The sequence below is a fragment of the Dryas octopetala genome, chromosome 2 (assembly GCF_963921425.1).
Source record: "Dryas octopetala chromosome 2, drDryOcto1.1, whole genome shotgun sequence".
Taxonomy (NCBI): Eukaryota; Viridiplantae; Streptophyta; class Magnoliopsida; order Rosales; family Rosaceae; genus Dryas; species Dryas octopetala.
Window position 1 is genome coordinate 18673616 of NC_141367.1, and position 23940 is coordinate 18697555.

The 23940-nt window shown below is 35.0% G+C and overlaps 1 protein-coding gene across 1 annotated transcript; it reads right to left on the bottom strand.

Moving 5' to 3' along the window:
• Nucleotides 1–2530: 2530 nt before the first annotated feature.
• Nucleotides 2531–23680, bottom strand: LOC147293709 (myosin-6-like). Its single transcript, XM_086230694.1, has 40 exons — nucleotides 23258–23680; nucleotides 21368–21496; nucleotides 19861–20004; nucleotides 19456–19601; nucleotides 19212–19368; nucleotides 18989–19047; nucleotides 18581–18740; nucleotides 18070–18219; nucleotides 17863–17999; nucleotides 17612–17758; nucleotides 17397–17498; nucleotides 16848–16905; nucleotides 16653–16754; nucleotides 15326–15363; nucleotides 15067–15193; nucleotides 14778–14948; nucleotides 14537–14668; nucleotides 14310–14419; nucleotides 13548–13608; nucleotides 13098–13275; nucleotides 12804–13009; nucleotides 11120–11239; nucleotides 9552–9650; nucleotides 8258–8374; nucleotides 8021–8134; nucleotides 7716–7855; nucleotides 7280–7391; nucleotides 7180–7200; nucleotides 7002–7085; nucleotides 6688–6858; nucleotides 6063–6197; nucleotides 5777–5959; nucleotides 5085–5216; nucleotides 4933–5003; nucleotides 4743–4842; nucleotides 4585–4641; nucleotides 3590–3646; nucleotides 3309–3395; nucleotides 3143–3225; nucleotides 2531–3055 (listed from the first exon to the last, which is right to left on the bottom strand). The coding sequence occupies exons 1-40, from the start codon at nucleotides 23258–23260 to the stop codon at nucleotides 2938–2940; spliced, it is 4518 nt and encodes a 1505-aa protein (XP_086086820.1). The 5' UTR covers nucleotides 23261–23680; the 3' UTR covers nucleotides 2531–2937.
• Between the last annotated feature and the right edge of the window lie 260 nt (nucleotides 23681–23940).

Here is a 23940-nt window from a genome sequence, read left to right on the forward strand (position 1 = left end):
AGTAAATGTTATTATTTTTAAGAAAATAAAAATCTCATCTTTAGGTAAGTAATGCATATATATATATATATATATATACTGAGGGCCCTTCCAATAAGGGATCCCTCATTTAGTGTTAAATGAGGGATCACCTTGTGGGGCCCACACAAGTCGTTTTGTGTTAATTTGAACCGTCCATTTTTTACATCTCCATTGATAGATCATCCTTGCAAAAAATCAACCAAATCGGAAATCGTTTACCCGTTTGATTAAGCGGTCAAAGTTTAGGTGTTTATAGAGGAATTTGTTGTTTGTCCATTTGTTTTAAACTTTGACCGTTTAAATGAACGATTAAACGATTTCCGATTTAGCTGATTTTTTGCAGGGATGATCTATCAATGGAGATGTAAAAAATGGACGGTTCGGATTAACACAAAACGACTCGTGTGGGCCTCACAAGGTGATCCCTCATTTAACACTAAATGAGGGATCCCTTATTGGAAGGGCCCTCTATATATACTCATATTTATCAGTATATATACATACTAAATTAATAGGATATGTACTAATACATATGATTAAACTAATTATACTAGTATATATTATTACTAGGGTAAAATACTAGTACTATACTAAACTACCAATACTACTCGTGCAAATATATATTCATCAAATATTATATTTTATGCATCATATTTGATTAAATTTTAATTTATATTGGTATATAATAATTAGTATTATTATAATTAAACCGAAAATGAACCGAAGATATACCGAAGTAAATCGAAAATAAACCGAAAGTATCCGATACCAAAATTATCGAAATCGAATCGAAAACTAAAATTTACCAAAAATTACCGAATTTTTTTATTTTGGTTTGGTAAGCCCCAATACCAATCTGAATCAACCGATGGGCATCACTAATCCTACCGCACCCCAAACACACCTACCCCACCCCACAGAGATTGAAAGTTTTGGTCGGTACTTCCCTCCGTCGCCGGTGCAAAAAAAAAAAAAAATTTGAGTCTCAGTATTCAACAGGAAACCACTGAATATATCACATACATTCGGTGGCAAACTACCGAATATAGTTACATAATTTGAAAAGTCACTACCAAATGAAATAATAAAAAAAGGGATACGTTTATTCGTTTGACAAGTCACTACCAAAAGATATACATTTATTCAATGACCATCTACCAAAATACATTACATAATTACATATTTTGGTACTGGTTTACCGAATAAAAACGCAAACTGATAGTTTTGAGATGCGAAAAAATTCATGAAAACTTAAAAAAAGACCAAACTTTCTTCATTTGATGACTCCAAATTGTTGAGTGTCCATTCGTCAAAAGTAGAAGTAGGTGATTTGGGTAGAATTAGATTGTTTAAAGCAATAATCTATGTCTAGAGTGTTGGTTGAAGATGATGGTGGTGGTGGTGGTGGTGGTGGTGGAAGAGAGTGGAGTGTTGTTTGAAGATAGTGGTATACGTGGGTGGAGCCAGCTGGTGGAATTGTTTAAAGCAACAATTTATTTCTAGGGTGAAGATTGAAGATGGTGAAGGTTGAAGGTTGAAGGTTGAAGGTTGAAGGTTGAAGGTTGAAGATGGTGGTGGTGGAAGAGAGTGGAGTGTGAGGATGATGGTGGTATACGCATGAAGCCTGCTGGTGGTTGAAGAGGGTAGTGAGTGTAGGGAGAAAAAATGTTTTTAAAAAATAAAATGTCTTTTATGGTCCATTTGCTATGGGGTATATATGTCCTTTACTAAATTAAAAATAGGTTGATCAACTCAACAGGTTAAGATGATTGAAATAGCCTCGGCCAATAACATATTAACTCACTCTTAAACATGTAATTTGCCACTTTTTTGTAGTTGATGTTTCCATGTATTGGGCAGGTCCAGACAAACTGTTGCATATACCTTGAGTTGCAAAAATATTGAACACTACTGAAAATGGATTGGGTTAAGCCTAGGCTGATTCGGAGTAACATTTTTCTCCTCTGTTTTGGGCCTCTTGGGCCTCTCTAATACCAAAAAAAAAAAAAAAAACATTTTTCTCTTGGTATTTGTATTTCAAATCACTCATTTGATTAAATATTTTGGAAAAGGACTCTCCAATACTAAAGTTAAAATTTTCTCAATTCATATAAAATTTGACTGTTGAAGGTTTAAATAAAGTTTGGGAAACCATTCAACTTGATTTGGAAAAACTTTTAGGGAAAACTCAAATTTTGAAATATTTTAGAGAAGAATTTGATACGTGTTTCATGTTAAATTTTTCCCAAATTTAAATTTGGGAAGAGGTTTAGAGAAAGTTTGGATATTACACCCAACAACTCAACTCCAAATCCCTCATTTTAAATCCTTCCATCTAAATGAACCCTCAAATTTTCAAACAAAGAACCAAAAAAAAAAAAAAAGAATTGATGAGTCTGCAACAGGTTTTTGTGAAACCATATAGGCAAATCCACTATATATTATATACCTTGTAGTGTAATATAGTCAACTACTTTGTACAGATGAAGATGGGGCTGGTGGAGAAGAGTGGTCTTAAGATCAGCTCCTCCCACCACTGCGCTACATTCACAACATTTTTCCCTCTCCCTCCTACCATCCCTATAAAGAATGAATGCTGGCTCCAAGCCACTGACCCGTTACAAAAATTGAAGATCAAACAAAATGGAGTGAACTTGACCTGTGAAACCTATCCTTGCCCCTCTATCTATCCGAACCAACCTAATATAATTTTACAATTCTAATGGAAAATAACAATATTACACCCAGGACAATGGAAGTTACAATGAAGAAAACCAATGGAGAGGTGAAAAATTTTGGGGCGGATTTACAGCGCAGAAATGATCGGGAGTTGAAAGAGTTGAATTCGGTTGAATTCTTGTCAAAAATGTGCACCACAAAGAGAAGAGAATTGTAGAGTAACAAACAACCTTACTCTCAAGTCTCCCGTAAAAATTCAAAGGCTGCATTCTCCAAAAGCTCTTGAGGATGTTTTACGTCTGAATAACTCTGGTCTTGCAGGGAATTCAAAATATCATCAAACGCAAAAGGAATACTGCATTCATAAAGCATGGTTAGCGGTGGTTTCAGACATCAGCATTATTTATTTAAAAAAAGACGAGGAGAAGAAGGGCTTTTTAACCTGGAATTATCATCCAACAAAAAAGAGCTGCTATCTTCATTGCTGGAGTCATCTGTCATTAGAAAATTCATGTTGGAAATGACCTGGAAAAGAAAAGTGGTTTCACTATGTCAAACAATTACAGATCCAGCTGTTTCAAATCAAGTTTTCAGTTTTCTGAACTCACATCAGGAGATACACTTTGTGTGCTGTTATCGGCATCATCATCACAATAACGTGTGCATAGTCTATAAAGCTGCTGAACACTCAAGACCTGAAGACAGAAGCATATATGATCTAAAGAGAGTACAAGAGAGAAAATCAAGTCTACTTATAAATGCAGCTAAACCTATTAATTCAACAATCACCAAACACATATTGGTTTCGAACTCAAACTTTCTTTTACATTCCTTATCCACAGGCTAAAAATTCATTTCAGCTGCCAGTTTCACAGAGAGAAAGACTTACAGGGCATAGGTCATTTGTAAGTTCATCATAGGAGGTTCTAGACTTTTGGTGTAGAACCTGCAGAGAACAAACTAGTCTTCAGATAAGAACTAGCTGATAACCAAACGAATATAGAGTTGAAGAACTTCTCTATATCCGAATTCAATAGCATGCCTATTAAAATAACTGAATTATCATTTTCCAAACGGAAAAAAACCATCATAAAATCCGGAGACTAGTTGCTTCCATCACTTAAATATATACGCCAAATTCAACAAAGGCAAGCCTCCACAAATGTTTAAACAAATGATTGTTTCAGGAATTTTGGTACATGATTAATACCATATCAACTTGAATACTTTTGAACAATTGAACTGGCATAAGGGTAGACTTGCAAGGTCAAGAACATTTACAGAAATAAAATAAATAAATAAAGTTGACTGAGCGGTTGTCAGGATATCCTCTTAACTTACTCTCCCCAGTGAGACAGCAGCAATACTGCCTCAATAATACGGAACAGACCAACTGACCAGCATTATAATAATATAAAGCACTTCACAAATCTTTGATGGGAGATAAGTCTGAACTGAGAAAGCAAGAGAAATTGATGACAATTCCATTTTCAATGTCTAATTATCTAGAGTTAACACCATTGCTCCATCAGTTGTATCTGGGTATAATGTTGTTAACAGTTCGGTTGCAAAATTCAATACACTCACATTTCCTCCATTATCTGGTGCTAAATTCCTTTTCATTAATAATAAGTAAATTGAATTATCTTGTAAATTTGTCAGACTTTTAGGACAGAAAGTATTAAAAGAAATCAAAGGCTTATTTTCAGTCTTCGTATTAAAAAAAAAAAAAAAAAAAAAAATCAGTTTATGAGTACAGAAATAAATAACAAATTATCAGAAAAGGGAGAAAACGTAACATTCAATATACTACAATATCTAGCAACAAGAACCATCAGAAGAAATACATTTATTTTGCTCTTCAACACAACTAAAGAAACATACCAAGAACCCTACAGCCTGCCTTAAATTTTTGAGTTCATCCCATGATGGGCCAACATACTGCAATGAGATGAAACATCAAACCAACAATGATCAAAACAAATCATTATATTCCAGTTGGAAGGGAGGGAGGGGAGCCAGTCATAAGAATAAAAGAGTACCTCTTCTTTTGCTTCAGTACACCAGAGCTCCAATTCAGCTAACCCATTCTTCACAAAGTGCCCAGTGCTGAATGTGCAGCACTCTTTATGAAGAAGAAGGCTGCAGCAGAAACAAGCGACAATGAAGCCACAAGTTAACCTTGTTAATATCTATATCATATTGGTTGATAAAGATAGAACAGCATCTTACCTATTAAAAATCTGTACATTGATATATGAGAAAACTTGAGTAAATATCTTCTGAACAAGAACTGGAGGCACCTGAAACAAGGCTAACCATTAAATTAGAATGTATCAAAAAGGATAGCGATCACTTTAAAATTGTCAAAAGTAATCCCATACATAATTTTCCTTCAATTTACAGAGAAACCCATTAAGACTTGCGACGATGCTATTCCAAGGATTATCTGAAGGACTATTATTATCCGTCCCTTCAGATGATTCTGAAGCACTCCCTTTTGATGTTTTGGGTGCCTGGATTTCCAAGAAAACATGTGACTGGTGTTATTAAATGCAACCTTGGAGTATAATTAACTGAATTGGTTCATATAAACCAGCATCAGAACAAGAATAAGTAACATTTCTCACCAAATACACATCTAACAGAACCCTAGCATATTACCAATATTTTTCAACAAGGAAAGCTAATCCTCAGGAACCTAACTTGCATCCTCACCAACTTATGCAACAGAATGAATCATAAATCTAATCAAACTTCCATAGAAGACATGCCATGTTTACTATAATGTGCAAAAGAAAATCCACATCAAGAAAGAAAGGAGGTAAGAGAATCAAGATGATAAAAAAGTTCAGGCTTAGGGACAAAATTGATTAAAATTAATGGATCAAAATTAAACACTAGCATCTAAAATCACCTGCTTATTCTAGAAGAATACAACCAAGAAGTAAAGAAAAATTTATCTGGACAAATGAAAGCTTCAGAGCAATAGTTATTCCACTCTAGCACCTAAAAGAATAAAAGAACTATGGAAAAAGTCATGCTAAGATCCAGTGACCAAAAAAATTCATTGTACCTGAGTGCAAGAAGAAATCAGAACTGATAATTCCTTCTTCAAATTCTCTCGGATGATTCCATATATCTTCTCTACATATGCTGTAAGTTGCTGCTTAAAAAGCAAAGCAGGATACTTGGCATCAACCTGGCGTACAAGATCAGAAGCACCAACAGAAAGATTGGCAGAAGAAGATCGGAAGCCCTAAGAAATATGAGCATCATATCACATGATGCACAAGAAAAAAGATAAAAGTTAGATACACATAAACAAAATCAAAATGATAATTAGAAAAATATATCATTACTTGGGTCATCCTTCCAAGAAAAGATGTTGGAGTAGGAGGCTTTCGTGGTGCAGTTCTTAAACTCCGTAGGAGCAAGAACAACAATGTAGATGTATTGGACAGCCAATAAGCCATATGATCATTGTTATCCTGGTCCTGAAAAGAAATATATATTATCAAACTCAAGTTCCAAGTTCCAAGTTCCAGAAAGTTTTTCACTTTTATGTAAAAGAAAATGATATAAAGAACATATATACATAAATATATATATATATATATATATACAGTCCTTCTCTAGAGAGGATGTCCGCAAATTTCAAAATTTGCAGACGCCGACACAGTGCTGACATGGGGTAGACAGTGTATCGACACAAAATTCCAACTGCAGCACATCATCTATGTCGACACATTGTCTACCCCATGTCAACACTATGTCGGCGTCCGCAAATTTTGAAAAATGCGAACATCCTCTCTGGAGAAAAATTATATCTATATATATGTCTTTCTTAAGATTATATATGAATTTCATAAAACATTTGGTTGAAGTAACATTGCCTCTAGACCCTAGCCCTCTCCCTTCTCTGCTTTGATGACTGCTTCAGTTCTAAAACATTTGGCAAAACAATTAAAATGAAAATTAATTTACCTCAATTGCAGAACCAATTATATGAATAAGTCGGTCAAATACACTAGTTTTGTCTGCTTCAAATGATTTCCAGTGGATAAGACATTTGTATATAGTAATTGCTGCAACTGGCTTTCCTTCACTGAACCCAAGATCACTTGTCACACAATTCATGAGAGTATCTACACTCTCCTGCACCACCGACAAGAATAATATGACAGAATCAGTTTAAACTTCATCAGAAAAGTATAGCAAAAATAAAATAGAACAAAAGTTTAAAGAAAATAAAATAAAAATAAATATTGGTAGGCATGATTTATTTCTCAAACACATACATTCTGCCTTTCAATTCGGGATTCCCTGAAAGAGTCTGAGCCAAATCTTTTTGATGATGCAGCTCTCATGGGTGCTGGTTGTTCCTATAATAACGGAAACCCTACCTTAGGGCACAGAAAGAACAATAAATAAACACTAAATATGCAAAACCACACTTGCTTTATATTAATCACTTACATGATGACCATTTCCCAAGGACTGCAATTACAAGCAGAGAAACAAAAGTCAATAAAATGTTTTTAGGACCAATGTGCACAAAATTCTATTGCATGTCTACCTGAGCTGTTGAAATTGTTAAATGATCCATTTTCTTAGAAGATGAAATCCGCAATGCTTGCTGCCGCAAAATTTGGTCCTCAGTTTCCATGTCAGAAAGTTTTTCTTCAAGCCTGAGGAATGATAAAGGCAATAATTTATATTAGAATAATGTAGGTTGTGGAAGTTTTATGTAAGTTGGTGGCTTAGTTTCTTTAAGTTGTGGACAGTTTTTGTGGACTGCTGGTCCACTCTGATAGTACTTTACTTCTTTCTTTTTAGCAGTAAACATTATGTTTCCTATACAAAAAATCTAATTTCTATTAGAGTAACTAAAGTGAAAAATTGTTTATGTTTCCAGTTAAGCACGAAAAAACCAACTATCAAAACCATAGTAAATGACAGAGTAAAGATCAATGATGAATCCTAAGCCAATTTGATGGAAAAGAAGAAAGAACCTCTGCTTGGCGGTCTTCAATTCAATTATCTTTGACTCTGCCTCCGTAGCCTGCTTGAACCGCTGTTCACTAAGCCTGCTTGCTTCTTCAAATCTTTTCTCTGTTTCATCAATCTTCTTTTCCAACGAATTTACTAGAGCCTGAAAAGGATCACAGCAAGCATAAAATTGTAACGTAAAGACTAACAGACATTGAGACAACTATATATTTGAATACAAAAGTTTGAATGCAATCATGAACTGATCAATTATATATCTGAAGTATTAAGGAGCAGCATATTAATACAAGAGTTTCAGCGCCTTTACCTTGAGCTGCTCATTTTCAGCAGTAATTTTATTGATCATTTCATGATCAACACCTGAAACCTTCTGTACTACTGGAACCTCCTGGGAAACTGGAACCCCCTGGACAACTGGATCCTGTACAACTGAAACTTGTTCAGCCGCTTTCCCTGCAGCCGCATTCGGTTCAGCCACATTTGGTACAGCCGCATTCGGTACAGCCGCATTCGCTTCAGCCGCATGCGCTGCATTTGCATTCGCTGCAGCCTCACGTTCCTTCATAAGTAGTGATTTAGTTTCTTCAAATTGGAGTTGCATCTCATGCAAAGCAGACTGCAATTTCGCATTTTCCTGTGTTTTGGCTTCCTCCATGTCAATCTGCATCAATACATACACAATTGGAATACCGAGTTTGGCAAAATAGAAAAGTACCTATGAGTCAACTTATGTAACACTGGTTGTGATTCTTGTCAAACTCTTGAACCTTAATTAATAAGGATCAAAATGAGTGTAGAAAGAAAAATTTGAACAAAGGTAAATGGTGAACCAATGATATGGGACAATACAAGATGGGTGTTGCCTATGATTTTATGGTTGGCTTTAGACGGTACAAATTTTAATAAATAAAAGAGGTTTTGAGAGGAAAAACAAAAAAAGATTTAGAAATTACAGAGAAATTAGAGAGATAGAATAGAGAGAAAAATGGAAAGTAAAGAAAGAGATATCAAGACACCAAGCCTTTCAAGACCATTTAAGTCATTCCTCCAAAATCTGATTTTTTTTTTTCGGTACAAATGAGGTTAAATGGGGAGGGAAGATTCGAACTCTAGGTTTCTGGCCTTGGGTGTGGACTTGGATGTGGGGGTTACTTTACAATAGACAGTCTTATTTATGGGCTTCAAATAAAATCCAAGTGCTCCTAAGAAACTATAATACTCTTTAAAAATATATAAAATAAAATATTAATAAAAAAAAAAACCAAAAAGTTCATTAAAATTAGAAATAATTAAGGTTGGGTCTTTTAGAAAAAAGAGTTTTTAAATAGAGACCGGGGATGTTTTAAAATTTATAAGAAAATCATTTTAATTCATAATAAAGTCCTTTAATTTATAAGAAATTTTTTTGTAATTCATAAAAAGTCATTTTAATTTATAAGAAAATCTTTTTAATTCATAATAAAATTATCCCCCGATTTAAAGGGTATTTCTCCCGATTTGAAGGGTATTTCCCCTCCTAGGGTGTTAAGCCGTCAAAGAAAAAAAATAAAAGGACTTGATTAAAAACCCTAAATCATTACCTGTCTTAGTCTAAAAAATACTCATAAAATATACTGGACTCTAAGGCTCCCTTAAAATTATAGGAGACTATTAAGAAAACTTAAAAGAAATTGGGCCTTTTCTAAGACCCAGATACATTCACTTTTGATATAACTTAACATTAACTCTTAAATTGACTTTTTAACTTATTTATTTATTTAGTTGCATTGACCGACTCTCACACTACCCACATAGGATATTGTGCATTAATACATTAGAGAGAAGAAAGAGATTATCACCCTCATTTGTTTCTCCTGCTCCAGACGCAAGGTTAGCTCTTCAACTTCCTTTTCCAGCTTAACTTTGGCTTCTTGGAGAGCACCAGCTTCCTTTGCAGCCTGCAAAAAAGACAAGTTGAAATTAAATAATTATTCAAATATATGATGCTCAATCTGCATACACTCTTTCTGAAACCAGTGTGCATCGCTTTTGAACAAAATTTCAAACAACAGGCTTGCTTGCTTTTCTTTTGTTTGGAATAAACAAAAAAAATTTCAATCCAATTTGGTCAGTTACTATGTTAGCACAGAGAGAGAGAGAGAGAGAGAGAGAGAGGCCTGTTTGGGAGTGCATTTGTAGGAAGTTCTTTTACTAAGTAGCAATTTTGTTAAAAGCATATAAAAAATTTCATTAAAAATCAAAGTGATTTATGTAAAGGACAATGCTTAGGTACTCAGATTTGAGTACCAACCTTGTACTCATGGCCAATCAAATGAGCTCATGATAGGGTCCACCATCCTAATTCTCTATTCTCTCTCATGATGAGCTCATTTGATTGGCTATGAGTACAAGGTTGGTACTCAAATCTGAGTACCTAAGCATTGTTCTTATGTAAATGCAGTTGGAAGCACTTCATGAGGAAACAACTATGGTGCTTCTCTAGAAAGCACTTAAAGTGCTTCTATAACTCCAAAAAGCACTTTTTGCTATCTTTGTCAAAAGCTACCACATTCACAAACAGGACCGTGTTCCTCCATTCATATTGAAACCATAAATATTGTGGCTTTTTGTGTGTCATACAATTGAGAGAGAGAGAGATAGAGAGAGAGAGAGAGCTGGTAGTTTGATGAGGCACAAGACTCGGCCATGAATGCTGTTACTATTTCTTAGTTTTGTCTTTTAGTTGGCGGACCCGCCACTTACACAAGATAAATGAATTCCACAAAACCAAATCCGACCCATTTAACTTTCGTTTGTTTTGTTAAGGATATCCTCGCTTTTTCAGCCTTTTCAAAATTCTTGAGCACCTTGTTTTTCCAAATACCCAAAAAAAAAAAAAAAGAACAAGTGGATTAACTGAAACAGGATTCCATCCACCAGCTTGAGGTGTTTTAGGTTGGGAATCAAACAGTAGAAAAATAGAACCTAGTTAGAGAAAACATAACTTCTAAAAATTTCCTATATGGGGGAACATCCATGAGAAGGGGTAAGAGAAAAGACTATCATTTCAGAGCGTGATCAAACTGCAGTCACATAACCCAGAAGCAAGCAAGCAAAAGATCTCTACTACATATTATTTCCACCTCTCTATGAAAATCAACATATTTCGCTTGATTACGAATCCAGACCACAGATGAGACACAAGCTTGTCAAATTTAATCACAAAAAGCATGGAAGTTCACATAGCACAAGACAACATGAGAGAATACTTGCTAGATTGTCACATATGGAAACAAAGAACAAACAAGCATACCAACAAGGTGTTACAAACATGATGGGAAGCTTACAAGTAACATCTATATCAGAAGAAGAAGATGGAACAGAAAGGGAAAAGAGGGGGAGAAAAAAAAAAAAAAAAAAACATCACCATTTTAAGCTTCCGCAACTCTCTACGAGCAACAATTTGTCTCCAGCGACATTGTGTGGCAATTGCTCCTCTCTTCATCCTCAAATAACGATCACGAGCTAAGTATTTCCGGCATTGACTCTGTAATAAACATTAACTCACCTAGAATCAGTACACATAAACAATATAAAAGATAGCAAAAGTGGAACCAATCTATTTATATAACAGCATAGTATTTCCTTCAATGCCTCAGTTCCTACATAAACCATCTACATGATCTTGTTTTACTTACATAAATTTATTAAGAAAGCAACAGGTACGAGGAAAGACAGACAAGATGTCTATCTTAGAAAAGAGAGCAGCTAAAAGCAATTTTTTTTTGGTGAAGAATCAAAGATTTTATTGCTATTGAAAAGAAAGATTACATAGTAGTGGACGAGAAGTCCATAATCAAAGATGCATCAAGAGAACTGAAAGCAATCTGACAATAAATATAGCAGAGAGTTACAAACCACTACAAGAAAACTAAAATAGTATGCAGTTTACATGATGTAGCCTTCCAATCAAGAAAATTAGCCGACAATGAGAGATCCTTGAATTCTGAAGTAACTGATGCCCAAAGTAAACCCAAAAATCAATGCAACACTCCCTCCCAATCAAGATATATCAAACTAAAGGGAATATCTCTAACATGCCCTGACAAAGAAGCCACAAGGATCCCACCAATCACATCTGCTCAATGTATCATGTATATATGCAACATAATACATGTAATTACCAATCTATTATATACAAGCGAGATGGGGTCAAGCTCAGGAACCTTGGACCAAGCCCAAGCCCTATATAAAGTAGGGTTGAGCCTCAAGCCGGTGAGCCAAATGATGACCCCTATTTACAATCCTTAACTTTCAGAGCATGTCGGTTCTTAGGAATTAAACAAATGTAAGTAGCATTGGTGCATGCATTGACTATTCTGCTCCTAAAAAACTCCTGTAAAACCCTCACTGAATCAACTTTTATCACATCTCAACAATCCTTAAAAATTGCAATAGAAAAGTTATCTGGTCCATGGATTTCTCTCTAGCACAATCCAAATTTCAACCTCTTCGAAAGTTTCTCCAAGCAGTTATCTCTGTCCTCACTAATTGAACATCAATCCAACGTATCCACCTGAAAATTGACACTCTCATCCTAATCTCTCCAAAAAAGAACCATAGACCTCATTCACAATTCCATCTTCAATCTCAATTAAATTGCCTTTCCTATTCTCCAATCTATTCATTAGCTTGCTTACTTTTCTGCCACTTACTATGCTGTGAAACAACTTTGCAATATTATTCCATTCTTTAATCCAACTAACTTTGGCTTTTTGTCTCCAAGAAATTTTCACTTTAAAACCACCATCTACATGATCTTTTGGATGATCCAAAACTTAAATTTCAGAGATAGGAATTTGCACATTTGGTCTTCTCTTTTAATATTCTCTACCAACTGGGGTTTCTCTTTTCTATCTCACACAAATTTGGGCAAGACATTAATCAATAAATTTAGACCATTTTGATAAGCTTCTTGATAGCATGTTTACTTTTATTGCACCAGAAAAAATTAAAGAAAAGGAATAGGGAAATGGGAAAAATAAAGAAACCCCAAAAACAAAGAGTTCAGATATTAATGTTGCTATAATTAAACAGAAATGTAATCCCACCTGGATAACTATTGCAGCACTTGTTTTCTTCCTGAACTTAAGCTCATTACGAGCAGCCAACCCACGCATACCAGTTTGAATAGAAACAGCTGAAGAGCACAGATTTTTATAAGAATTCCTAGAAAGACGCCTGCGACTATATTTCTGGATTTTCACAGAAGCAGCTTCCCTTCTCATGTTTTCATATCGATGGAGTCCAATTTGTCCTGCAATCAGCTCCAAGAAAACAATCAATATCTCCTTGGGCTACAAGGAAACTTATCACCAAGAAGCACAAGTGAAAATACGTTGTACCTCTACAAAAGGCTTGGACTGGTATGGCAGACAATCGCAACAAGATAAATTTTTTGCGAAATAGATATGAGCGAACTTTTCTCTGGATAATGCTTGCCGATCTTCCTAAGACCTCACTTCGATAAGCATCTAGTTCTGCCATCTGACCTGCTCTGAGAAACACTTTTGTTTTTCCAATCTGCAACATAAACACATTAGAAAGATTATTCCTTTAAACCCCACAAAAGATAATCGGTTAGGATCATGTAAAGCTCAGTAGTACAAGGCAGCTTGACTTCTGAAAACTGGTAAGTTTACCAATTGTAGAAGTAGCAGATACTTTATACTTTAATAAGAAGCCAAGACATATGTAGCAAGAGACAACCATCCAATGAATTTAACCATTTAAAAAGAAAAAGATAAAATCTAACTGTAGCCCATTTGTAAAAGCAGCATTACTATTCTAAGTACCTGATATCCCTTCAGGTTGACCTTCTGCAAAAGCTTCTTGCATGCAGTGACCTCGTCAACACTAAAAATAGAAAACTAAGAAAGTTAGGGGACTTAACAAACAATAACAAGAAGAAGAAATCTCAATGCTACAAATCTGAGTAATAGATGACAGTTAGACCTAGTACATAAATAGTTTTTTTGTTGGCAACAACATTTTATTTCAATCAAGCAACAGTACAACCTTTGTGGACAAGTTGTCCACCTCATACAGTACAAGAACAACAAAGGAAGCTAGACTACAAAACAATACAATTCTTCCAACAAACAGGACCTTAAGCCTAATAAGAACATAAAAGAACAGATTGATAATAGCCGAAAAAAGATGCAACGTGAAATGCAAAAGATACTGAAGCCCAATGTGATAAACAAAATCTAACTTTATCCCATCACTCATTCTCCCCAACCCCAACATAGTTTTCAGAAAATCCTCCTGTTTCTCTACTGCCATAGAACTCAAAAAACTGTAGCACACTGCAATCCCACAACTTTTAAAGTTCGTTTTACATACATTGCCCATTTCTCTTGCGCAACAACAACACACACACATGTAGCGTACACATATATATGTGTAGTGCATATAGTCCATTAATCAATATGATCAATTGTTGCATTTTGGAAAGATAGATACATAGTCCACTGGTCGTGCTGACTTCATTGTCTGGTCAACACAATCAATTATTGTGGGATATCCATGATATTCAGAGAATTTGATGAAACTACCTCTCATTTAAAACCTCAGGTGCCAGGATGCGAAAACGACTTGCAAATTCAGCAAATGTCTTTCTAGTGGGAAATCCAGCACAACTAATCCTAATTGCCTCCATGACTCCCTGGAATCAGATATACATATATATACACACACACATATCAAATCATGTTGCATTCAAATGAAAGAAATTTAACTGGTAAGATCAACAATAATGAATTGACTACAACAATAAGCTTACCCCACAAGAGAGCTGCTGTAAAACATTAGTATTCTCAAAAATAGATGGCTTAAGTTGATTATTTGGCTTTACACAACGTACATAGTGAGGCTCAATGGCACTAAGTGTTTCAAGCAAAGATTGCAGTTGTTGCTGTACAAGAAGGCAAAAAGAATAAAAACTGAAGGAACATAAACACAAAAAATTTCACTGAGAAATGGCCAATGAGCATATGAATTAGAAATTTATAACAGAAAATGACCTTGAATCGAGAAGCAATTGATGAGAATTTTGATGATTTGGCAGATTCTTCTGGTAAAGGAGGGAACAAGCCTGAAACAAAAGAGCACTTGGAGGCACTCAGGAGTGCTTGATGCTCTGCAATAACATAATCTTTGTTCTTATCCAGGAAGAATTCTGTTTGATAAGTAACCTGATAACAAAATGTTCACATGAAAAAAATATCAAACAAGTTGATAATTTCTCGTTGGTTGGAATAGATTTTATTACACTGTGTGCTTTATATAAAAGGCTTGAATTTCAAAACTTACATCACCAGCATAATGACAAATGGTGAAGTCAGTGGGTGACAATTTTGGCTTGCTAAAACGTTTATGGTCTTTAAAAGTTTGATAAAGCTTTTGTGAAAATGTCTCATGGGTTGATCTTGGGAACATGCTGCAAAGAATACAAAAGCTTTGTCAGCATATCACAAATCATAAATGAAAAATACTTCATGGTCCAATATCAACCGATTGATATTTAACATTTTAGAGCGGGGGTATCACTAATGTTTTATATAGTGCATACCAAGCCTCATCCAGAAGAGCAATAATGCCACCAGGTTTCTGTAATGATAAAAGTATACGTCAGAGAAATAAAGCACAATATCATGATATCATGAGGCACTGACAACTCTTTCATTCAGCATAGAAAGTCACTTCTCTTGTGAAGAAAAAATAATAATTAAATAAGGCAAAGGCGCTTTGCGAAGAAATAAATCAACAGAAAACAGGAGAAAAGTGTAAATGATAGCTTCACATTAGACACAACTAATGTACAGAATCTAACTAAGGTTCAGGACAAGATAACACCTCATAACATTTTATTTAAGAATAAATAAAGCCTCATGACCATGAATTATATAAAGATGATAAAATATGTATAAATCTTAAAACTAGCCACAGGAACAGCATGAGTGATCATCCAGTCTCCTGATAAATTCGTCATCAATAAATGGATCCGAATTCTTCCATTTTGTCTCTGAAGAAATCTAGGCATCCATCCCAAAACCAATTGGCAATGGGAAGAGTAGCACAAACCCTTATAAGCCACTAGCAAGGCCCTCACATCTTCAATGTGAGATTTCTCTCAACACGCCCCCGCACGTGTGGCATCATTTAAGCCTAACACGTGGACAATTTATATTGGGTGACGTGAGAGCGCGTGTGGCCGTTAGGTGCATCATGTTGATAACCTGCTCTGATACCATGAAGAAATCTAGGCATCCATCCCAAAACCAATTGGCAATGGGAAGAGTAGCTCAAACCCTTATAAGTCACTAGAAAGGCCCTCACATCTTCAATATGGGATTTCTCTCAACAATCTCAAAGTTGAGTTGTTAGTTTATGCAATGCACTACTAGCACATAGCTGCGGAATAACCCTCCACCAGAACAATTTAGTATTCCAGGAGCAATTAAACTACTTAAAGCCAGAAGAATCTTAGAGACCAATAATTTTGGCCGCTTTGTTAACATTTCAATAACATTTAAAAAAATGGAGAAAATTCATCCCATAAAATGTTAGACACTAACTTGAAGAAATCAAAATGCATTCTTAAGATTAGGAAATGGCATATATTAAAATACATCCCCCATATCATCAAGAACTGCAATATACTAGAAAGCATTTGCAAAACTGCAGAAAAAATACTTAAAATCTATAAGCATAAGGAACATAAGTAATAAGTTACCTATAAAAAATAAAAAAATAAAAATTGAAAGAATTTACTTGATTTTCAACACTAAATTGCAAGAAAATAATATATATATATATATATATATCTGTCTGTGTATGTGACATAATTCAAAGGAAAGATAAACGGACCTTAAAAGGATGATAGGAAAGTGGCATACCTTTTCAATGAGATCAAGAACATCCTGATTATCAATGAACTCTATGTAACTCCAGTCAATTTCTTCTTTGGTATATTCTTCTTGCTCCATCTTGAACACATGCTGTCAAGCAGAATGTTGACAATTGAGTAAATGAGAGTAGCCTGGAAGATCCAAAAATAACAAAGAATACATATCATGTATTCATGCCCACACCTGGTTGAAATGTTGCTGCAATTTTTCATTTGTCAAATTGATACAAAATTGCTCGAAACTGCACACCAGTAACAGTTTTGAAATTATACACATCAGGAGCAAACACAAGGATATAATAAAAGCAACCAGGCCAACCTAAGAGCTAAGAACAGAACTGAGCTGTCACGGAAAGGTGTGAGCAGTTAATGTGTTTCCTGAGTAAACAACCTAGAAAAGCAAAGGCTGTGATATCACTTGAAAATTTCCACAGTTTAAGGTGTGCTTCCAAGGACAAAGCACCAAAAGAATAAAAGCAAAGCCATCATCAAATATTTTCTCAATCAGTGACGTGATTGCACAAATAAAACACCCAGCTCATTATTCAGGATATTAGCATAAAAGAAGAAATAAATAGTTTTTGCCAAATGGCATCATAGAGCCACAAGAGAGTCAGCTTTCTTAATCAAGACCCCCATAGGTCCCCATCACATAAAACAGAAGGATTCAATGCAGTCCTCTGCAAGAATTTAACCTCTCAATGATGAAAACAAAAGCATACCGGTTAAGCACCTGTTTGTCTTGAAACTCTCGAATCCATAAATATCCAGCACTCCAATCAAATATTTTGAATCAGGATCTTGACCAATAGAGCTATTTATATTGTTCACAATCCTGGGCAATCAGTTCACGACATTAGGGGAAAAAAAGAAAAAAGAAACCAAATATACATCAATGCAGCAATTTTGTTCCCAATGATGAACTAATTAGTGCATGCTGAAACCTACCAATCAAATAATCTTGAATATACAATTTTGGCCAAAGCGTCTCTACTGACGGCTGCAAAGTCTGGATCTAAGCATTTTGTTATGGTCTCATCACGGGTCACCATCACACGTTTGCACAGAGAATCTTCAAGAGATTTCTCATCACACCTAACAGAAGTTGTAGATTAAGGATAAGCCTTTCACATATGAACACATCAAAATTCAGTTCAGACATGGATACTTAAAAATAACAAATCACAAGGGTCACGGACATGAAAAGTTCAGCAGTTGTTTTGAGATGGAACCGAGATCTATCATCCTTGGGTTCAGAAGAATCAGCTTCTGTCCCCTTTGCAAACTCAACATTGCCTAAATGGAGTATTGCAGCTACAACTCGAAATATTGCATCCTGAAAAGCACAAGCTTGGTAAAGATATTTGCTAGAATATTTACTGTTCATAAGCTATGCAGTGACATACTTGCTCATCAGAGCTGATCCCAACAACATCCATAGCATTCCTAGTTGTGAGGTACTCCTTAGACTCATCCACCCCATCTAGCTCATAGAAGTTTGACTGATTTAGATAATGAAATGTTCTTGGATCTCCCAACTTGTACTTCTCAACATCCTGATTGGTGGGCACAAGAAAAGCATGCAAATGTTAGAAATCTTAAATATGCATTAGTTATGTCACCCAGATAATGAACTGTTCTTAGGATTTAATGATCTCAACGATACACTCCCACTCTACATGACCTAGTGTAGCACTAACATGCACACACTTAAGAGTGTCTGCACGCACGCATGCACATACAGATACACATTACAGCTAGTAATAAAGAATTAATTTCGGAGTGCTCAGAAGTAGTATAATTAAGTTAATGCAATCTAAGATGACTTATCCAGTGATTGCTCTGGTATCATAGATACATAGTACCAGACTGCAAATTAGATATGAATGATATTATGAGTACAGGAGATCAATTTACCTCTGGTGGTGCAGCACAGAGCATATAAAAGCAATGGTAATTTCTCTCAGGATCAGACACTTGACAAACACGAGATCTTTCCAATAAATAAGTTCTGATGGCAGCTCCTGAGATTCTCCCCCTTTGATCAAACTGAATCTCCACGAACTTACCAAAGCGACTGCAGTTATATTAAATTCAATTGAGAGCAGCAATTAACCCAAATGAATAAAAAATATTAGCAAAAGAAATACACAATGCTTTCAACAATAACGTTCCGCCTTAACTTTATCTATCTCAACAGACACATAAAAAAATAAAATAAAAACTACTTTTTTTTTTTGTTGGAAAGAAACAAATTTCATTAAAAAATTTGATAAATAAAAATCTAGTTATCTCGGTAGAAGAAAAAAGAAATGAGTTACCCACCTTGAATTATTATTTCTGACGGTCTTTGCATTACCAAATGCTTCGAGGACAGGATTAGACTGCCATCAAAAAGAATAATAAGTGAACAAATGGATTTTATCACTGGTACAAGTCCCTTCCCAAAAAAAAAGCCATGAACAATAGACATCTTAGTAGACATAAAAAATAGAACCAACTGTAATACTACCCATTTGGACAAGTAAAAACATCAGAAACTTGTTACCTCTAGGACTTTCTGCTCCACAGATCGCCCCTCAGTTGCAGCTCTTCCACCCATATAAGCAAGATAACGCATAAGCATCTTTGTACTCTCTGTTTTTCCAGCTCCACTTTCCCCACTGACCAAAATTGCCTGGCTTATTCCCTCATTGATCATCTGTCTGCATTAGAAATTTTTTATTTTTTAAAGGCACATTATCAATTGTAAAACACTTAAAAAGTTAAACTGGCGTAGTTTGACAAATTACCTGTATGCAGCATCAGCAATAGCAAAAGGATGTGGGGCCAGCTCACCTAAAGTCACCCCTTTATACTTTTCCATCATTTGATTATCGTATAAATGAGGTAGTCTCTGGAAAGGATTCACAGCTATCAATATACCCCCTGTGTAAGTCTGGAAACACCGTTAGAGAATTTAGCTGCCTATGCCAACTATTAAAGTTATGCCTCTAGAAAAGATATTGGCAGTTACAATATTAACTGCACATATGAAATGAATGACATTATCCATGTCTCAAAACCACAGCTGAGAGGTAAAAAGGAATGCAAATTTGGGAAATTACACAATGCGGATGACCTTTAGAGAACAACTAAAACTAATTTACTAACTAGTTAAAAGAGAAGGGAATGTGTATCATCTGAGTAGCACTCACATAGATTTCATTTACATCGTATCGACATTTCAAATTCTGCAAAACCCCTGGTTCATGCAGATAAGCCAACTTTGTCATATCGTCTACACCACATGGAGGAAATTCAGGATCCTTTGGGTAGACATTGGATGCTTTGGCCACAACCTACAACAAAAAGGCAAGAAAAAATAGTCCATAAGATGATCATGATAATTAATAATATGCAAGGATTAACCAGGCACTAGATTTCATATACATACAATGAACGTGATGGCTCTGTTAATATCAAAAGGAACATAAAAACAAGGAAGAGGAAACCCATGCAGTCAAATGAACCTTGTATCATGGCTTAGTAAATAAAGAACATTATTTCCTTATAATTCTGATGTGGAGATACTCTATTATTAAAACATTCTCCTAACATATTAAGTGTTTCTGAATGTTATTTGTTATCATTTTGCCTGCAAACATGGGCCACTAGTTTGTAATAGATCTGCATTTAAATTTCAGAGTACTAAACCGGCATGCTGAAGTTCTACATTAAAGTATATCCTGGGTCTTAAACAACTAACAAAAGCAGAAGCAAGGCTCAATGAGAATTGTAAAAATAATAATAATAATAATAATAATAATAATAATAATAATAATAATAATAATAATAATAATAATAATAATAATAATAATAATAATAATAATAATAATAATAATAATAATAATAATAAACTGAAAGAAAGAAACAATACACAACAAATTCACATTAGGCAAGTAGCTGGGTCAAACAGGTACAACAAGGCATCCAAGTTCCCAGTCTTTTTTTCTTATATAGGAAATAACAGCTTTATTAATGAAAGAAGAAATTACAAAACAAGATGGACAAGAAGTCCATCAGGAACACAGAAACTAAAACACCAAGCAAAGCCCCTAAACCTAGAGTCCTAGACAAAATTAAACCAAACATCTCTTCGGGGGCATCCGGTAAAGTTGGAACGATATAGACAAAAGTAAACCAAACAACTTAGTTCAAAAGAGCAGACCAATCCAGATAAATCAAACGAAATATTGGGTTTATGTAACAATCCAACATCCAAGTTCCTAATCTTATCATTTGGTTTATGCATTAAAGGGTTAAACAAGCAATGGCAGAGAAACCTTCACATAACAGCTAACTGATTTAATTTGAATTAGTAATCAACCAATAAAAGCATAAACAACATCAGTACAAAGGTTTTAAAAGAAACACTGCTGTCCAGATTTGATGCCATTATGTTCTGACATTAACATAAATTGAAAATGCCCACAAAATAAATGTGCCTTGTAAAGGTAAATGCATGTGCTTTCTATCTTGATGGCAACACTTGATAGAACAAAATTTAGGGTTGTAAAGAATCATGTCAAACCACTCAATGAAAAAAGTGATATGGGCCACTACAAGAAGGAAAAGTTTGTAGAAACATGTGTTTTTAACCATGAACAATGATATCCCCAATCATAATTCTGTAAATTAATATGAAATTTAAGCAGCACTCACCGTCTTCCCTGATGTACAGTTTATTTCAATTTCTTCACCATTAACTTTTACGACTTCTCCATCTATCCACGATACCTCCGGATCCTCCACCCAAACATGAGATCCAACTGCCAAATTGACATTAGCAGCCTGTATGACCAATAAGATAATAAGTAAATCTATAAGAGAGAGCAAACCATGTCCTTGATTTTAAAATCATCATCAACAATGAATTGCATGCACAACAACAGACATGTCAAGCTAGTATCAGACAGCACGACTATGATGCAAGTAGAAAACTAAACTGAAAATAAGGATCTACCAAAAAACTGTAAGGTGTTCCTTATTCTATAACTGTATGGATATCCATCAATTTTTTTCTTTTAGTTGGAAAGATTTAACCTTGGATCTACCTCTACCACCCAAGACAAAGTCCAAATAATCGCATTCTAATTAAAGGATGCATCAAAGCACTTATCCAGGAGCACCCAAAAAGCGCTGGATGCACTTCTTGTGATGGATTCATCCTTTCATATGATAAAAGTGGATCTAAAGTTTTTAGAAGATCTTTCATATTCATAGATTTCATGTATCAGGATAAGAATAACAGAACTTCCAAAGTTTGTTACATAATGGCCAGCAAGCTACAGATTTCTTTTATATATATATATATATATGTGAGTGTGTTGTACATGACACTCTTGTCGAATTATTTATAAGAATTTTTTTTTTTTTTAAGTAACAGAATTTGTTGATCTTTTCAAAGAAAGGCAACTGAACTATTTATTAATCTCTCTCTTTTTTTTGGTCGAAACTATTTATTACTCTCAAAAATAAAATATCCAAATTCAAATTCTCTATACGAATTTGAATCTTATATTTTTCTAGATTAATAAATATTCATCCAAAAGACACAAAAGGGGCACTGTCTAAGAACACAAAAAGTATGCGAGAGAGAAAAATGAAAGGCTTTTCTTTTAATTTTGCATTTTATAGGTTTATCTTAGTACTTATCATTTATATTCTTGGTTAAAAGTATTTACAGGTTCAAGACAACATCAGAACATCGGCACGCTAAGATATCAATCAGCAGCCTAGTACAATTTATTTGACAAATTTATCATATGATGAAAGAAAATTAGTACAATTTATTTAAAGTTTTCCTAACATATATGCAAATTGGTCAATCGAGTTTTATAGATATATATGCCTTGTTTTGGAAAGATTTATAGACATGCATCATCCAAAAAAGAAACTAGTAAGCATCGATCAACTTCTCCTTCAAGCCAAGTTGACATCATGCAAGCCAAAGTATAATGCAACTATGTATTGTCTACTTTCATAATTTTGCAATTAATGTTGAATATAAACAAAATTTCCGATATGTTATTTGCTTCACAAAGTCGATAGCATAATCCAAAGGTGGTCGGCAACTTTATCCTAATAAAACTCTCAGCCATGAAGCAAGGGTTAATGAAATCCAAACTGCAGCAATGAGAACAATGCAACTCTTTTTTATGCCAAGTATTTGGAGAAAAATATAGCCTTTCAAGCCAGAAAGCTGTTTATTCAGTAAATTATACTGTCCAACTATCTCATAAGCTTGCCCTAAATTACATAGAAAACAGCTAGTTTCAATAAACCTGAATATTTAACATTTCATAATTTTGGTTTACTACGATAAAAGAACAGACAATTTCTGAAATTTTCACTCCACAAACAATCAAACAGTTCCAATCCCATGTAAGCTCATCAGAGCTAAACACAGAATCAACTCAAATTGCAACACAGATTAATACATAATTCGAAAAAAAAAAAAAACAACAACAACAACAACATATCATTCAGAAACAGAAATTAATGGCAAATAAATTCCAAAACTTGGAGACGAAAAAAATGCGAAAAAGCTACCATTGCTGGCGAAATTTCTGATTCGATTCAGATCAAAGGCAGAGCTTCCCAAACCCTAGATTCCCTTCAGCATTCAGATCAATGTCGACGAAGCCATGGATTCTGTCCTCAAGAGCGAACCGTACGCACAAAGATCCAACAAACCGTGCCTAAATTGCTGGGTTACCTCATTTCAAACTCAGAGGTGCCTAAATTTGGTCGGTTACCTCGCAGAGAATGGCAATGTTGCTCCGCTACCTCAGGCTCCGACTGTACGGACTTGGCATTATGAAAATGGGAAATGGTGTTGCAGAGGGGGCTACAATGGCGGACCTTTTATCCTTTCCTGAACGAGAAAGAAGAAGAAGATCCTCTGCAACTACGTTCCCTTTATTTTCTCGCGTTTTCCTTCGCCTTCGTTGCTCTCTCTCCGTCGCCGTTTTGCCTCTCTCTCTCTCTCTCTCTCTCTCTCGCTCGCTGCCTTTGTTTTCGCTTCTCTGTTTCGAAAACGTAACAACGTGAACGCATAAGCTCAACATATAACTTTAAATTCCCTTATTGCCCATCGTGTTTTGATATATTCACGGCCTTTAGTTTACATTGGTTGTACTTCAATGGCTCTTTGGAGTTTGAAGTACCCGCGTTACTTGTTTAACGAGAAATCGGAGAGTTCTGATAGGAGGACGCTCCTCAACGCCATCACG

What these genes read in the sequence shown, in the direction of transcription:
- LOC147293709 (XM_086230694.1), bottom strand. An exon ending in GCTCTTCTGGATGAGGCTTG is followed by an intron (nt 15,194 to 15,325) that starts GTATGCACTATA and finishes TATTCTTTGCAG; the next exon opens with CATGTTCCCAAGATCAACCC. An exon ending in AGTCCAAGCCTTTTGTAGAG is followed by an intron (nt 13,010 to 13,097) that starts GTACAACGTATT and finishes AGCTGATTGCAG; the next exon opens with GACAAATTGGACTCCATCGA.